Raw genomic sequence first — 18995 nt, 5'->3', positions numbered from 1 at the left:
ATTCAAAGATCGTGTGCTATTAAAAATGTACAATCCTTAGATACCAACAAAATAGAGACTCAGAATTTATGTAATTTCAGGTTCGCCAAACTGTTATATTTACTATTTGATACACTATATTGGGACTGTAACAGCAGTCATCGATTCATCCATCCAGACTTGAATTTTCTGAGAGAACAGTTCTTCAATTGCTGGCTAATATCAGAAAGGCTACATCACAATAAGGGTATTATTTGTACAGTGATAACTTTTATATGCGTGTTGCATCAGCTGAAGAACTGTTGAATCAGAATGTGCATCTTGTATGAACACTTCAGGTCAATTAAATGAACTATCCAGAGTTCAGTGCCTGAGAAAACATGAAAGAAAATACCCCTGCAAGAATAAAATGATGCTTCTGGACTGGCAAGATAAACTCCTATGTGGTTTCTACAACAGCAAATGACTCATCGTTACTTACAGCAAGAAGAAACAGAAAGGGAGGGGAAGAAATAATAAAACCAAATGTGGTTATTACATCCCGGATTTAGCCACTAACACATTCTGTTCCTTTATATGTAGCTATACAAAAAACTTAAACCTCAACAAATTACACCAAAAGGACTCTATTTCTAAACTTTAAATCACATATTTTTACATACTTCTAGATATAACACGTATTTTACACTATACTATATAGTTTTCCATATTTTAATGTTATTATGGAATAATGATACATTTTGTAAGTCCCATACATTTTCATTACATAGCAAGAAAGGAAAAAAAATGTAAGTTTTATTACTTCATTTCTCATACTGTCATCAATCACATTACACACAAAGCTAAATTGCACAGATTCAAAGTGGACAACAATGACTTGTTTCAAACATTTTTCTCTCTTGTTCTCAGACACTTCACAATGTGTCAAAGTAAGTTGTATTTAATTACAGCAGCAGTTGTGTCTTCATTGTCATCAAAGCTGAGCACAAGGATTTATATTGCAAGCACTCAAACCACTTATGGTAAAATAGTCGCCTACCAAACTTGTGGTAAACATATAGGATGTCCAATGAAATCTCAAACTGAACATTTACAAAGCAATCTACATATTAGGAATAAACAACTGATTTCTTCAAAGAAACAGGTTCTACTTACACACGTGCATGGATAGCCATCATCATCTAACAGTGAATTTTACAAAAAAACAGTATTTTGCACTGGTTGCAAGGAACATACCCCGGAACAAACTTCAGGTACCTGAATTTAAACATGTCTTACAGAAATACCACAATCGCAACATTCCCGATGAGTCCAATCTCTGAAAGAATTTCCTGGGTTCTTGCCGTGTTGACATAAAAAACAGGCTGACATTGGCAAGTCACCCAGATGGAAATCTGCTGATGAGATGACAATGCTCTATGCCATTTCACTGTCAATCTAATTCTGGGAAAGTTAAGTCTCTGAGACTGCATCTAAACCCTATTCAACTTACTGTAAACCTTTGGAGGTAACAAATAATTGCTAGATTCATTAACGACGGACTTGGGGTACTATGGCCAGATGGTGTGAAAGAGGAGGTCATACTGATGTAAACAGATGCCCTTCCACGCATGTTGAAAGTGGGGATTGCTTGACGTATTTTTCCAAGCTCATGTTAAATATATGGCTCACGCATTGCAACGAGTGCCATGACAGACATCATTTCCCAAAAGTAAATACACTTATATCAGCTATGAAGAAGGTTTTCCTGAAATGTTCATATTACGTACAGTACTACAGGCAGCAGCTACCTGATGTACCTCTGCCTCTAGTGACAGTGATGACAAGGTGGGCAACATGGACTGAAGCTGTGATTTTCTACATTACGCATTCTTAAGCTGTGAAGTTGGCTATGGAGAACTTTTCTTCTGATCCTACAGTGCCTTCAAGTGAATTGTTGTCAGCATTCAACAGTTATGAAGTCCTAAGTTGAGTTTCATCAACATAAGTCACTTCAGCTGACTTCCTGCCAGTATTGAGCAACTGGAGACTTCAAGTATGCCTTTTCAAGAAGCTTGGGAATAATTGACGATGCAGTTCGGAAGGTGCGTGATATAATTTCCAGTAAACTGCAATCTGTGCTGAACAAGAACCCTGGATGCTGAAAACTTGTTATTTTGTATCACTTATTTAATAGTGAAATTGTAGATCCCCCTGAGAATATTATTCCTAGCGCAATCTCTCAGTATAAATATGCACTGTTGACTTTTTGCAAAATTGAGCAGTCCTCCTCTATTTATAAAAATTGTCAAACAGAAGACAGTGCATAGGAACAGAATATTCTGAAAAGTATAATTAATTGTGAATCCTGCTCCAGTGTGACTTACATGCTTGAACAGGTGATACTTTTATTTCTATACTTTGTGACAGAAGTGAACTGATTAAAAATTAGATAGGCATTGGCCTATTGGTAAACTTATATTTTCTACCAAATAAACAAAATTTTGGAGTTCACACAAAACTGCTTCATTGCATATTTCATCAATTTTTGTTACATATTTCTTAATTTGATATTACATAAACTCCGAAGCTCTAGTGATTAGTCATTATACTTCAAAGACAGGCAGAACTGATCAATCTGATCATTTTATTTACAGTTATGATTTTGTAACAAATGTCTCAACTGATATTGAAAACTGTACTTCTGCTTGTAAACAGCTTTTTCCTATATAGGAATAGTGCCAAGAAAAAACCTTGACAATACTATCTCACCAAGCATTCCGTAAAAGTTTTATACAAGAGACTTAGTCAGTGAAGATGAGGGCATAAAAGAGGATGTTGTTCAACTTCTGATGATAAACGTTTAAATGGGAAGTTGCACATTATGAAGAAGTTTCCTGTGAACAAGCATAAGGATTGTGCAAAATATTCCGACAGAAAAAAATAGAGGCGGCACGTGTGAAACTGTTTATTAGAGTGAATCATAACATGAAACCTAGCTCCCCATTCTGAAGAACATTTCAAAAATTATTATACTATGAAAAGTTTTGTATTTTAATACTTATGTAAATATATTTGAATAAAAATGTACTACTTTTTTTATGTATATCACAATTGTTGGTCAGTGGCCTCACTGCTTCCATAAAGAAATTTGCACAATTCTTTGTAGTGTCCATGCTGCATTGATTGATATTAGAGCACACAGATATGCCCTGTGTGTGCATAATGAACTGCAAGGGACTAATGCATTTTTGGAAAATCTGCTATTTGTATTTCTACATTAGTTGTTCACTGAAATCTTTTTTTATCTATTTTTCATGTCATAGCCAGTTCTCAGTGACAATACAACAACCAAACATTTATAAGGAAAAAATCTAACTTCTGAAATGGTTTGTTTGTATATGATTTTTAATAACTCTGTACTAACTCTCAAAACTGATTTCACTTATGTCTATTACAACATTGAAAGGGTGACTGGTTAAATGAAAATGACAGCAGAGATCAATGAGTGTAACACCACTTTCCCTTTCTTCATTCAATTTTTGAGGTACAAAATGAGGTAAATGAGCACTTCTTATGAACAATAAGTTAACTTCACTATACAAATTGTCAGAGACAAAATGCAATAATTAAAGTACCGGGTGATCAAAAAGTCAGTATAAATTTGAAAACTTAATAAACCACGGAATAATGTAGATAGAGAGGTAAAAATTGACACACATGCTTGGAATGACATGGGGTTTTATTAGGGAAAAAAAAAACACCCCATATTGCTAGACGTGTGAAAGACCTCTTGCGCGCGTCGTTTGGTGATGATTGTGTGCTCAGCCGCCACTTTCGTCACGCTTGGCCTCCCAGGTCCCCAGACCTCAATCCGTGCGATTATTGGCTTTGGGGTTACCTGAAGTCGCAAGTGTATCATGATTGACCAACATCTCTAGGGATGCTGAAAGACAACATCCGACGTCAATGCCTCACCCTAACTCCGGACATGCTTTACAGTGCTGTTCACAACATTATTCCTCGACTACAGCAATTGTTGAGGAATGATGGTGGACATATTGAGAACTTCCTGTAAAGAAATCATCTTTGTTTTGTCTTACTTTGTTATGCTAATTAATGCTATTCTGATCAGATGAAGTGCCACCTGTCAGACATTTTTTGAACATTTGTATTTTTTTGGTTCTAATAAAACCCCATGTCATTCCAAGCACGTGTGTCAATTTGTACCTCTCTATCTACATTATTCCGTGCTTTATTCAGTTTTCAAATTTATACTGACTCTTTGATCACCCGGTAATTATCATCTCTTTGATGAGGGAGTAATGAACTCTCTCTGCAGTAGTTCTGCTGTACTAAAAAATTGAAAACAATCACCACAATGTAGCAACATAAATAAGTACATAAATACATTGCTGCCCATTTCAAATACTGGAACCTTTCAATATTATTATTATTATTATTATTATTATTATTATTTCAATACACTGCCACAAAATTTACAGACACAGCTGTTTGCTTACCTGTGCATCAGAATAATTGTGAGCCAAATTCTTGATGTTTCTTCGCAAACCTGCTACATTCACCTGCATTTCGCCGTCTTCTCCACCTATTTAGTACAAGTTAATACCAGCTTATCACATTGAAATGATGGCTAAAGCATTATTAAGTAGAAACAGAATAATAAATGGTTCTTTCTGAGCAGCATTAGAGACAAACATACACATCACGAAATAGATAGCTTTCAGAAGATGATATCTAGTACAAAAAAGGTGAACAGCCTGTCACATTAAGAAACCTCAGTTCGGAAAGCTCCCTAAGCATATGTAACACACAAACAAACACAAACATACACACAAAATTCAAGCTTTTGCAACTAACGGTTGCATCAGGAAAGAGGGAAGGAGAGGGAAAGACGAAAGGATGTGGGTTTTAAGGGAGAGGGTAAGGAGTCATTCCAGTCCTGGGAGCGGAAAAACTTACCTTAGGGGGAAAAAAGGACAGGTATACACTCGCACACACACACATATCCATCAGCACATACACAGACACAAGCAAACATTTGTAAAGGCACAGAGTTTGGGCAGAGATGTCAGTCAAGGCGGAAGTACACAGGCAAAGATGTTGTTGAAAGACAGGTGAGGTATGAGCGGCAGCAAATTGAAATTAGCACATCCTTTCATCTTCCCCTCTCCTTCCCTCTTTCCTGACGAAGCAACCATTGGTTGCGAAAGCTTGAATTTTATGTGTATGTTTGTGTGTCTATCGACCTGCCAGCACTTTCGTTTGGTAAGTCACATCATCTTTTTAGATATAGTGGGAATTAGTGAAGTTCGGTGGCAGGAGGAACAAGACTTTTGGTCAGGTGAATACAGGGTTATAAATACAAAATCAAATAGAGATAATGCAGGAGTAGGTTTAATAATGAATAAAAAAATAGGAGTGCGGGTAAGCTACTGCAAACAGCGTAGTGAACACATTATAGTGGCTAAGCCCATGTCTACTACAGTAGTACAAGTTTATCTGCCAACTAGCTCTGCAGATGATGAAGAAATTGATGAAATGTATGATGAGATAAAAGAAATTATTCAGGTAGTGAAGGGAGACGAAAATTTAATAGTCATGGGTGACTGGAGTAGGAAAAGGGAGATAAGGAAACATTGTAAGTGAATATGGTTTGGGGGAAAGAAATGAAAGAGGAAGCTGTCTGGCAGAATTTTGCACAGAGCTTAATGTACGCATAGCTAACAGTTGGTTCAAGAATCATAAAAGAAGGTAGTACACATGGAAGAATCCTGGAAATACTAGAGGGTATCAGATAGATTATACACTCCTGGAAATTGAAATAAGAACACCGTGAATTCATTGTCCCAGGAAGGGGAAACTTTATTGACACATTCCTGGGGTCAGATACATCACATGATCACACTGACAGAACCACAGGCACATAGACACAGGCAACAGAGCATGCACATTGTCGGCACTAGTACAGTGTATATCCACCTTTTGCAGCAATGCAGGCTGCTATTCTCCCATGGAGACGATCGTAGAGATGCTGGATGTAGTCCTGTGGAACGGCTTGCCATGCCATTTCCACCTGGCGCCTCAGTTGGACCAGCGTTCGTGCTGGACGTGCAGACCGCGCGAGACGACGCTTCATCCAGTCCCAAACATGCTCAATGGGGGACAGATCCGGAGATCTTGCTGGCCAGGGTAGTTGACTTACACCTTCTAGAGCACGTTGGGTGGCACGGGATACATGCGGACGTGCATTGTCCTGTTGGAACAGCAAGTTCCCTTGCCGGTCTAGGAATGGTAGAACGATGGGTTCGATGACGGTTTGGATGTACCGTGCACTATTCAGTGTCCCCTCGACGATCACCAGTGGTGTACGGCCAGTGTAGGAGATCGCTCCCCACACCATGATGCCGGGTGTTGGCCCTGTGTGCCTCGGTCGTATGCAGTCCTGATTGTGGCGCTCACCTGCACGGCGCCAAACACGCATACGACCATCATCGGCACCAAGGCAGAAGCGACTCTCATCGCTGAAGACGACACGTCTCCATTCGTCCCTACATTCACGCCTGTCGCGACACCACTGGAGGCGGGCTGCACGATGTTGGGGCGTGAGCGGAAGACGGCCTAACGGTGTGTGGGACCGTAGCCCAGCTTCATGGAGACGGTTGCGAATGGTCCTCGCTGATACCCCAGGAGCAACAGTGTCCCTAATTTGCTGGGAAGTGGTGGTGCGGTCCCCTACGGCACTGCGTAGGATCCTACGGTCTTGGCGTGCATCCGTGCGTCGCTGCGGTCCGGTCCCAGGTCGACGGGCACGTGCACCTTCCGCCGACCACTGGCGACAACATCGATGTACTGTGGGGACCTCACGCCCCACGTGTTGAGCAATTCGGCGGTACGTCCACCCGGCCTCCCGCATGCCCACTATACGCCCTCGCTCAAAGTCCGTCAACTGCACATACGGTTCACGTCCACGCTGTCGCGGCATGCTACCAGTGTTAAAGACTGCGATGGAGCTCCGTATGCCACGGCAAACTGGCTGACACTGACGGCGGCGGTGAACAAATGCTGCGCAGCTAGCGCCATTCGACGGCCAACACCGCGGTTCCTGGTGTGTCCGCTGTGCCGTGTGTGTGATCATTGCTTGTACAGCCCTCTCGCAGTGTCCGGAGCAAGTATGGTGGGTCTGACACACCAGTGTCAATGTGTTCTTTTTTCCATTTCCAGGAGTGTATGATGGTAAGACAGAGATTTAGGAACCAGGTATTAAATTGTAAGACAATTCCAGGGGCAGATGTGGACTCTGACCACAATCTATTGGTTATGAGCTGTAGATTAAAACTGAAGAAACTGCAAAAAGGTGGGAATTTAAGGAGATGGGACCTGGATAAAGTGACTAAACCAGAGGTTGTACAGAGTTTCAGGGAGAGCATAAGGGAATGATTGACAGGAATGGGGGAAAGAAATACAGTGAAAGAAGAATGGGTAGCTCTGAGGGATGAAGTAGTGAATGCAGCAGAGGATCAAGTAGGTAAAAAGACGAGGGCTAGTAGAAATCCTTGGGTAACAGAAGAAATATTGAATTTAATTGATGAAAGGAGAAAATATAAAAATGCAGTAAATGAAGCAGGCAAAAAGGAATACAAACGTCTCAAAAATGAGATCGACAGGAAGTGCAAAATGGCTAAGCAGGGATGGCAGAGGACAAATGTAAGGATGTAGAGGCTTATCTCACTAGGGGTAAGATAGATACTGCCTACAGGAAAATTAAAGAGACCTTTGGAGAAAAGAGAGCCACTTATATGAATATCAAGAGCTCAGACAGAAACCCAGTTCTAAGCAAAGAAGGGAAAGCAGAAAGGTGGAAGGAGTATATAGAGGGTCTATACAAGGGTGATGTACTTGAGGACAATATTATGGAAATGGAAGAGGATGTAGATGAAGACGAAATGGGAGATACGATGCTTCGTGAAGAGTTTGACAAAGCACTGAAAGACCTGAGTCGAAACAAGGCCCCGGGAGTAGACAAGATTCCATTGGAGTCAGTCCTGACAAAACTCTACCATCTGGTGAGCAAGATGTATGAGACAGGTGAAATACCCTCAGACTTCAAGAAGAATATAATAATTCCAATCCCAAAGAAAGCAGGTGTTGACAGATGTGAAAATTACCAAACTATCAGTTTAATAAGTCACAGCTGCAAAATACTAACACGAATTCTTTACAGACGAATGGAAAAACTAGTAGAAGCCAACCTCGGGGAAGATCAGTTTGGATTCCGTACAATTGTTGAAACACGCGAGGCAATACTGAACCTACGACTTATCTTAAAAAATAGGTTAAGAGAAAATAGATTAAGGAAAGGCAAACCTATGTTTCTAACATTTGTAGACTTAGAGAAAGCTTTTGACAATGTTGACTGGAATTCTCTCTTTCAAATTCTAAAGGTGGCAGGAATAAAATACAGGGAGCACAAGGCTATTTACAATTTGTACAGAAACCAGATGGCAGTTATAAGAGTCGAGGGGCATGAAAGGGAAGCAGCGGTTGGTAAGGGAGTGAGACAGGGTTTGTAGCCTCTCCCCAGCGTTATTCAATCTGTATATTGAGCAAGCAGTAAAGGAAACAAAAGATAAATTCGGAGTAGGTATTAAAATCCATGGAGAAGAAATAAAAACTTTGAGGTTTGCCGATGACATTGTAATTCTGTCAGAGACAGCAAAGGACTTGGAAGAGCAGTTGAACGGAATGGACAGTGTCTTGAAAGGAGGATATAAGATGAACATCAACAAAAGCAAAACGAGGATAATGGAATGTAGTCCAATTAAGTCGGTTGGTGCTGAGGGAATTAGATTAGGAAATGAGACAATTAAATTAGTAAAGGAGCTTTTGAAATGTGGTGTTACAGAAGAATGCTGAAGATTAGATGGGTAGATCACATAACTAATGAGGAGGTATTGAATAGAATTGGGGAGAAGAGGAGTTTGTGGCACAACTTGACAAAAAGAAGGGATCAGTTGGTAGGACATGTTCGGAGGCATCAAGGGATCACAAATTTAGCATTGGAGGGCAGCGTGGAGTGTGAAAATCGTAGAGGGAGACCAAGAGATGAATACACTAAGCAGATTCAGAAGGATGTAGGTTGCAGTAAGTACTGGGAGATGAAGAAGCTTGCACAGGATAGAGTAGCATGGAGAGTTGCATCAAACCAGTCTCAGGACTGAAGACCACAACAACAACATATTTTAATTTGACTGAAAAACAAATTCCACGATGGAAATAATAAACAGCAAACTTTTCTTAAGTGTGTAGAGATGCCCCATCTACTAAAAACAACTGTCACCAATCCTGGTCACCAACAGATCCTGGGCAAGACCACCGAATACATGGGCATGGCTCTTCACCTAAAAATCGTTAAACACTGACTCTGGTTTAGGATGCTTACATAGAGTTAGTTCTTTTTCTATTATAATTAAACACACTCAAATGCAATCAATAATCACACGCAAAAAACACATATTGTCTGTGTGTGTGTGTGTCTTTCACTAGCATTATCTGTTCAACCACTTCCGTGTCCTCCTCTGGATGACCTCCACATGAAGTGAACATGTCTGATGCACAAATGTTAAGAATTCAATGAGAGAACATTGCGAGGCACCTCAAAGTATCCACCATTTTATACTCATCTGTGTCACAACCTACTCCCCTGCACGCACGCACGCATGCACACACACGTTTTGAGAATAAGGTGGTGGTGATAAATACGGTAACTCATCAAAATAATTGATTAGCTACAAACTGAGACACTATACACAATAAAAACTTACACACTGTATTACATCAGGAGATAAAATGGGACACAGGGTATGGTTGCTGCTAGCACAAAGTGCTCACCAGTATCACCAACCTGAAAAGGAATAATATTAAATCAAATATTGATGTAAACATCAAAAATATCAAATACACAACATTGTGCAACAGACTGTCTATGTAATTTATATTCACTGCCACAATATCAGAGGGAACATAACTTGAAAATGTCATGTTTCTGACAGTAATATTTATCCATACTTTATACAAAAACTTCAGAATATGATACCTTATGACAGTATTAATGTGTTAACATTTCAATAAACACTGAACTAAACAGGCTTTCTCGAATCTATTACCACAATTAACTTCCTGCTGAAAATCCTTTATGAGACATGCAGAAGGGAAAATGACATACGAAATGCAATAGTAGCAACACGGTAGATAAGGAGTATCAATCACTAGGAAATAATTAATATTATGCGATAAGCACAGATTTAGTTTTCCTCCTTTGAATATGTTTAGGACAATTTATAGAATCCTGTACAGCAAAATACAAGATTATTATTTTACCCGCAGAAAATCAGATGCCTATGCAGCAGATGCTACTGTCTATCAGTTAGACTCTCAAGATACTGGGTTTAGTCTGCAAGCTATTAGTGAGCCTGCACTTGTCAGGTTGCGCTATGCACTACTTGAGCTTCTGAAGCACCATACGTGTCAAATGGCATTACGTCTTTCACCTGCATAGGAAAGGTGTTTATTACCCAAGGTTGGGGACTTACTGTAGAAAATATGAAAATACTTTACTGAAAAGTAACTTAGGAGAATTGATTTAAATGTCAGGCATGTTAAATGAAATCTCCCATCTAGATAATCTAGATCAAAATATCTATTCATGAAAATATACAGTCTGAAAACAAACCACCACCCTTCTCTACAATCAAAATGTGCCAGCAGTAGAGGATGGTACAAACTGTGTCAAAATATGCAATGTGCATGCAACCTTTACTTGATTCACTTATGTCATTTCCCCCTCCTCTACTATCTTTAACCAGTTAGAAAAAATTGTTCAACATGTTTGGTTAATCTTGTTCCCTCTTGGTGGATTGTATCTAATATCATCAGACGAGATTTCCTTGCTGTATCACAAACTGAGTGGCTGTAGCAAGATAGCATCAAATAAATGTCTATAGGGCAATAAGAGTTCTGAATATGTAGCCAATATGCCCTTCTGTACATTCAGAGTGCTGATATTCTGAGACCTATTGTGGGGCAACAAAGTTAATTTGTGTTCAGAGTTTAGTGTACATGTAGAACAGATAACTGCCATTCTCAATATCACTATCTTAACGAGGGTTGGAGAGAGGTACAGAAAATTGAGAAAAAAGAAAATTTATAAGGTGTATGCCATTGAACAATGGCAGATTGTGGTTAGACTGGGCAGCTTGCTGTGAAAATTGTGATATTAATGGTAGCTACAAATAACTTAACACTTAAAATGCTACACATTTACACTGAGTAAGAAATATTTGTTCAAGTTGTTTTTAGTGCAGGAGTGTTTCTCATACAATAGCCTTCTGGTGGTCAGGTTATCCAGTGTTAAAATATACAATATGAAGTTGCAATGGAAATGACTAAGAAGACACTTAGATTCCACATTATTTACTCAATTCATTGTAGATTCCTGGGTTCTCCTATCACAACCAGCGATCATAACACTACATACATCCAAGTTGAATTATTTTAGGTATCTAGCTATTACACGTCTCATAATGATTGACCCCTGACTTTGAGCTATTTAATCTAGTTACATAAAAGACGTAACAGTATGATGTACCTCATTCGAATTGTGAAAGTTTATACTTTTGTTTCATGGGTTGGAGAAAAAAATTGTGGAGATGAAATATGTGGAAATTTTTAATACATTCGAGCACTTTTTGGTGGGAGTCAACTTTTGAAGTATGAACAATGTCCTTGGCACAGATTACAAATGCAACCATTCTCTATTTATATGCATGTTTTTCACCATTTTCTGATTAATTGCATCATTGCTGTAAAGTGAAATGTAAGAATGTTCGATTCAGTTTACTGTCTAGCTATTGCAGCAGGGAAAATATTGTTTTCGAGCTTAAAATTTTGTTTTAATGTCACATATAATTACTAATGAATAATGCCATATTTTTCAGTTAAAGAGATTGTAAAACACTGACTCAAAGCTGTAACCAATGTGAGACTGTTTTGGAGCATAGTTATTATACCAGTGTGCTGCCGTTGTAATGCAAAGTAGGTGAGTATTCCACCAGCAAAGGATGGCAACTTCATTTTAGTGTTCCAATATAGCACTCCCAAGTACAATGACTGCAATATGTAGAAGACAAGAATCTGGCTTTTCTGAAGCATTTTTAACAGTGAACGAAAACTGTCTATGATGTGTAGCGATGAGCAACCAAATACACTTCCCAAGGACAAAAAAAATATCTCAATCGCTTTCGGTGCTACCTGCGGTCTCGCCTCCAATAGTTCTCTTGCCGTATCAAGAGAATGAGCTCTTTGTACACATTTGTTTGCAATTTTCAGTAGATGAATCACAATTCCTCCAAACAATTTAAGGAATCCTTTAATTCTTTATACGGTGAATATCATCATGTATCTTAAAAGACTCATTTTATCTTTTCCTTGATACGAGTTCAACGTCTTTGAATTCATGTTGCATCACAGGCAACAACAGAAGTTTAATCTGTTTGTTGAGTGAGCATGATACATCTCCAAAAAGAATTCTTGTGAACCGAAGTTCAGTCAAGAATGTTCCAGTAGACCCTCAAACTACGTGCAAGCTCCAAATTATTGTTTTCCAGTCGTTCAATAATCAAAACCCCACTATTTCACAAATGTACACTCCTGGAAATGGAAAAAAGAACACATTGACACCGGTGTGTCAGACCCACCATTCTTGCTCCGGACACTGCGAGAGGGCTGTACAAGCAATGATCACACACACGGCACAGCGGACACACCAGGAACCGCGGTGTTGGCCGTCGAATGGCGCTAGCTGTGCAGCATTTGTGCACCGCCGCCGTCAGTGTCAGCCAGTTTGCCGTGGCATACGGAGCTCCTCGCAGTCTTTAACACTGGTAGCATGCCGCGACAGCGTGGACGTGAACCGTATGTGCAGTTGACGGACTTTGAGCGAGGGCGTATAGTGGGCATGCGGGAGGCCGGGTGGACGTACCGCCGAATTGCTCAACACGTGGGGCGTGAGGTCTCCACAGTACATCGATGTTGTCGCCAGTGGTCGGCGGAAGGTGCACGTGCCCATCGACCTGGGACCGGACCGCAGCGACGCACGGATGCACGCCAAGACCGTAGGATCCTACGCAGTGCCGTAGGGGACCGCACCACCACTTCCCAGCAAATTAGGGACACTGTTGCTTCTGGGGTATCGGTGAGGACCATTCGCAACCGTCTCCATGAAGATGGGCTACGGTCCCGCACACCGTTAGGCCGTCTTCCGCTCACGCCCCAACATCGTGCAGCCCGCCTCCAGTGGTGTCGCGACAGGCGTGAATGTAGGGACGAATGGAGACGTGTCGTCTTCAGCGATGAGAGTCGCTTCTGCCTTGGTGCCGATGATGGTCGTATGCGTGTTTGGCGCCGTGCAGGTGAGCGCCACAATCAGGACTGCATACAACCGAGGCACACAGGGCCAACACCCGGCATCATGGTGTGGGGAGTGATCTCCTACACTGGCCGTACACCACTGGTGATCGTCGAGGGGACACTGAATAGTGCACGGTACATCCAAACCGTCATCGACCCATCGTTCTACCATTCCTAGACCGGCAAGGGAACTTGCTGTTCCAACAGGAAATGCACGTCCGCATGTATCCCGTGCCACCCAACGTGCTCTAGAAGGTGTAAGTCAACTACCCTGGCCAGCAAGATCTCCGGATCTGTCCCCCATTGAGCATGTTTGGGACTGGATGAAGCGTCGTCTCGCGCGGTCTGCACGTCCAGCACGAACGCTGGTCCAACTGAGGCGCCAGGTGGAAATGGCATGGCAAGCCGTTCCACAGGACTACATCCAGCATCTCTACGATCGTCTCCATGGGAGAATAGCAGCCTGCATTGCTGCAAAAGGTGGATATACACTGTACTAGTGCCGACAATGTGCATGCTCTGTTGCCTGTGTCTATGTGCCTGTGGTTCTGTCAGTGTGATCATGTGATGTATCTGACCCCAGGAATGTGTCAATAAAGTTTCCCCTTCCTGGGACAATGAATTCACGGTGTTCTTATTTCAATTTCCAGGAGTGTATTTCATGATACTGGATTTATTATTTGTGACATGGAGCCAAATCTATACCAATCACAGACCTTGGATAACTTTTCAAGAATGCTCCTGAACCACTCTTTGTAATATGTAGCATTGTACTAGGATGGGTCCACTGCACTGAATTTTTTATCAATACAATGACAGCCATCATTTTGTACAAACCCATTTTTGTTTCCCGTGTGGCACATAATTCTCTTTCAAAGAAGCAGACAGTGTTTGAATTACAATGTCACAGCAATTTCACTCTTTAACACTTCCTCTCTGTCAATAATACCCATTTTTCGGCACATAAGGTATCTTTTGTTTGTGCTATTGAAATTTATGGAATGGTTTGCACCACTCCAAGTCTCATCAGTGCAGTAAATACTCCTTCCAGTATTTTGAGAAGTGTTTTTAATTTCTCCCAAGAACTTTTTTTCTGTTATTTATTTCCCTTCAGCGCAAGCTTTATATTGAATTTGTTTGTGTCTGAAGCTCAATTTCCACACAAAATGCTAACAGGTTATTCCAGTTAAATGAGGAAAGTCTTCCCCTTCATTTTCAACTTTTCTAACATGCCCACTACTGTTCATAACTGGTTTCAACATAGAAACCTGGATTTTTTCCCCTTATGAACCCATGAAAATACTTAACTCATACACTGCAAGTGTCAAAATAATTACCATAAATTGAAAGAAACACTTTCCTTGGTGAATAGCTGCTACTGGTGGTGGTGGTGGTGGTGGTGGTGGTAATTAGTGTTCTTTATGATCTTCCACAATTCATTTTTTTTCCATGGAGTCTATCTTCAGTCCACTTTGTCCTGGTTTCTTTGGGACTTAATTCTCTTACCTCATATTCCACAGGTGTATCTTGTCCCTGTATACATTTCTGTCTTCAGCTTCCACTGGATTGATTTTTTGTGCTTCTAGATTCAGTTTAACTTGTGTGATCCACAGTATGTATGTATGTAAGAATTTTCTTGGTGAGTAGTTTTGGTGATAGCCTGATGATGTGCCACAGAACTTCAACCTTTTTCTGACATCTGCTGCTACGTTTGACAACATCTCTGTAGTTTTCCCTAGAGTGTACTCTGTAACCCTCTTCTGTCAGCTTTGGGATGAGAATTTTCCTCATGATTTTCCTTTCTTCCTTCAGTATAATTTCCATGTCGATTTTTGTATGGAGTGTTAGTGTCTCACTTGCATACAGTATTTCAGGCTTGATTACTATGTTGTAGTGTCTGACTTTTGTGTGATTGGACATGCATTTTTTTATTATACACAAGCTATGTCTTGCCAAATGCTCTCTTCATTTTTGTAGTTTAGTCTCCTATGTGACCTTTCTCCTCCTGTAGGTTCAAGGATTTCTCCTAGATACTTGAAGTGTGCAACTGTTTATTTTGCCATATTTTGTGTCTAATTTTGTTACGTTTAATTTTGAGCAGAAAAATTCTGACTTCTCGAAAGAGATCTGCAGCCCAACCTTTTCCGTACATTTTTTTAGTACCTCTATTTGTTTGGTTGCTGTTGCTTCGTTGTCTGATAGTATGGCCAGGTCATCTGCAAAAGCTATGATATTTCAATTTTGTCCTGGCATCTTCCTAGTCGTGTTGGTTTCCAGTGTCCTTGAGTTTTCAGTTCTTTTTCGCATTCCCTGATTACTTTGTCCAGGACTAGGTTGAATAGTAGTGGGGATACTCCGCCGCCTTGGCACACTCCAGTTTTGATCATGCAGGGATCAGAGATTTCACCCATCAATTTAACTTTCGATGTTTTGTCAGAAAATGTCTGTCTGATTAATCATAGTGTTTTTGGGTTGAGTCCCTGTTCTTCTAAGACGTTGAACAAGGATTGTCGGTCAACAGAATCATACGCTTTCTTGAAATTTACGAAGGTGCAAATGATTGGCGAAGTCTTGATGGCCTTGTATTTTATAACTGTTTTCAGATTGAGGATTTGTTCAGTGCATGAATGACCAGGCTGAAAGCCTGCCTGGTATTTTGTGTTAGTTCCTGTAGTGACGTTGGTCCAAGGCTTTTTAGTAATTCTGTAATGATGCCGTCTTCACCAGATGGCCTGTTTTTTTAATTTAAGTATGTGTTTGTTGATCTCTGCACATGTTGGTGGGGGTGGTTCCAGTTGGATGGAGGTACTGTTCTGTACCGGAAATCTTGTTACAGGTTCAGGGCAGTTAAGAAGCTCAGAGAAATAATGTGCCGGTTCTTGACAATTCTCTTGGTTAGTTAGTGCTAGTTTTCTGTCTGGTTTCCTGACGCACACATTTTGAAGTGTGTACCCGCAGATCTTCCTTGAGAAGGTCCTGTAGAATTCTCTCATGTTGTGGTTGCAGAAGTTTACCTCTATAGTATCCAGTCGCTCCTTTATGTACTTTCGCTTTGTTTACCTAATAAGTTTTGCAGCCAGGTTTCTTGATTCTAGGAAACAACATAGACTTTCTGGGTTTTTTACTATTGTAGTCCCGAAAAGCTGGTTTGCGTATTTCTATGCCTTTTCACACTGCGAGTCCCACCAAAGGCATTTAGTGTTCTTTTTCCGTGGTATAAGTTTTTACTTTTGTATGATCTTTCTATGGAATTATTCCCACATGTTTGCTGGTTGTTTTTCCTATTCCTCTTTTACGTTGGATTCCATGATCTTTTTTGTGTCAAACTTATCTATATACATTGTTTTCTGATAGATTTTCTTTGGTGTAAATTTTATATTGATTCGAGTTAGACAAAGGTGTGAATCAATATTGGCACCTCTGCATACTTGAATGTCGTGGATCTCCTCCTGGACTGGGTAGGAAATCGCTACATGGTCTATTTGGATTTCTCCCATCTCTTGTATAGCTGACTTCCATGCTTTCTGTTTTCGTGGAGATTTCCTGAGGGATGTTGACGTCTTTAGATTATTCCACTGGCATAGTTTGACGAGTCTCATGCCATTTCTGTTTGCATATTTGTGCGGCGGAAACTTTCCCACATTTCTTTGAAGACATTTTTTATCTGCCAATTTGTGTGTTAAAATCACCTAATAAAATATTTATATTGTCTTTGGGGATCTTGGGAATCACTGTCTCTAGTTTTGCCCAGAATTTCTCTGTTAATATGGGGTCTTTTTGTTATCCCCGTCTGTGGGGGCATGTATGTTGATCATGGTGTATTTTTTGTTTGCACCCTGTAAGTGGATTGTCATTAACCTCTTGTTTACTGGATTGACTTCTCTAATTGAATTGATTATCTTCTTATGTACCATAAAGTCCATGCCAAAAAAGCAGAGCACCGTTGGCGACTCGTTTGTCTGTCTTACTCTTCAAGATACGGTAGTCTCCATAACCCATTGTGTCTTCGCCTGTCAAGCGGGTTTCCTGCAGTGCAAGCATCATTATCTTCTGTTTGTTGAGCTCTAATGTTAGGTTGTGCAGTTTTCCTGGTTGGATCAGTGTATTTATGTTGAAGTAATCAAGAAACGTAAATGTTTTGTATGGAAGTTTATTATTATTATTGTGGGTTTAAAGGTGCTAACTGTTCAGTTTCAAGTATCTTGACTCACAAGAAAATGAGGTACAGAGATGCAACGAGAAAAGGAAAGTTTTCAGCTCCATGATCTGTGATCATGTCATGGTGCTGACAATCCAGGCAGCTAGAAATTTTAGCTGCTCAGTGAAGGATACACCAAGAAAGATCATCACAGTCAGTGCAACTAAAATGGTGTGGGAAATGAAAATGGGGTGAGAAAGTGGACTAGAGAGCTAATTAGCTTAAACAGTTAAATAAATATATACATAAAAGTTTATAAATGCGTAAGTGTGTGCAGGGAGAAAGTAGTGAGAGACCACTTGGGACACATGCTGCAGGGAGTTTTACTCCCACACAATCTAACCATACCAGACACCAAATGCAGAGATGCGTTAAAAAATTGTTGTAAAATCCACTTTCCTCTCTGGAAATGTAGCACTTTGGTAGCTGCAGACCCACTGTTCCCAAGTATTTGAGGTGGTGAGGTTGACGGAACAATTGCTCATCTCAGATCAACCAACAGGCACACACTGAGAAGATAATAGACTATCATAAGACGACTACCACACTGCTGCATTGAGGGGGGTCCTCTTGACAACAAAGTAACTTGTTAGCGAGCCTGACATGGCCAAAACGCAGTTGGCACAATATGATGGCATCTTTCCGAGAGATACGAAAATGCCGCACCTTGGTGCTCCCCTTGGTTTCTCTTCAGTTTGGTGAGGATCACAGTAGCCTACCTTTCCACATCCACATATCCAAAATTTTGTGTCACTGTTACAATCTTATACGTGTGTCTAGTATTCCGAGTTCAAGTTTGCCTCCTACGGTTGCTTCTTGAGCTAATTTGTCAGCAAATGCATTTCCCTACATACCCACGTGCCTTAATGTCTGGATGAATTTTACCATCATTTTGGAGCTGTGGAGGTCAATTAATAGACCCTAGATTTTAAGTGACCAAAAGGCATTTGGAATAACACAAAGCTATGCCTTTTAAGAAGCTCCATGGAGTTGTTACAAACAAGGAAGTCCTCTGTGGCAAGAGTTTTAATGCACTGCAGAGCCTGTGATACAGCAACCAGCTCTGCAGTGCTTATCCTGCACGCTCTTGGCAGAAAAAACTTACTATCCTCAGCTGTGTGTGCAGAAGCATAGCCAACCATGTCCAAGTAGATGCATGTCGAATTTTGTTAGTCACGGAGAACAGACTGGAACACATGCTCGAAAAAAGGTGAGATCAGCATTCTTTTAGGAGGAAAAAAAAGGTCCATCCAAATCGCAGGGCTTGTGCCAAGAGGGGAATCTTGGAACATAGACAAGAGGGAGCAATTTGAGTCCTCTGCATGGAGCTTCCAGCCATATCCCAGCTGAA

At 40.6% G+C, this 18995-nt stretch overlaps 1 protein-coding gene across 10 annotated transcripts in view; it reads right to left on the bottom strand.

Annotated features, from left to right (window-relative positions):
• The window catches only part of LOC126236438 (epsin-2), a 162464-nt gene that overhangs the window by 130549 nt on the left and 12920 nt on the right, over positions 1–18995 (bottom strand). For 6 of the 10 annotated variants that reach the window (XM_049945741.1, XM_049945749.1, XM_049945740.1 and 3 more), the window contains exon 2: positions 4482–4567. In XM_049945741.1, coding sequence (XP_049801698.1) covers positions 4482–4567 — 86 coding nt within the window. Of the gene's footprint in view, positions 1–4481; positions 4568–9803; positions 9884–10359; positions 10428–18995 lie in introns of those variants that run through there. The other 4 variants (XM_049945744.1, XM_049945747.1, XM_049945746.1 and 1 more) reach the window with 2 other exon arrangements.

Source organism: Schistocerca nitens, chromosome 2, assembly GCF_023898315.1.
Source record: "Schistocerca nitens isolate TAMUIC-IGC-003100 chromosome 2, iqSchNite1.1, whole genome shotgun sequence".
NCBI classification, from domain to species: Eukaryota; Metazoa; Arthropoda; class Insecta; order Orthoptera; family Acrididae; genus Schistocerca; species Schistocerca nitens.
Note: the sequence above shows the minus strand (reverse complement) of the source record. Positions and strands in the feature narration are given on the sequence as shown.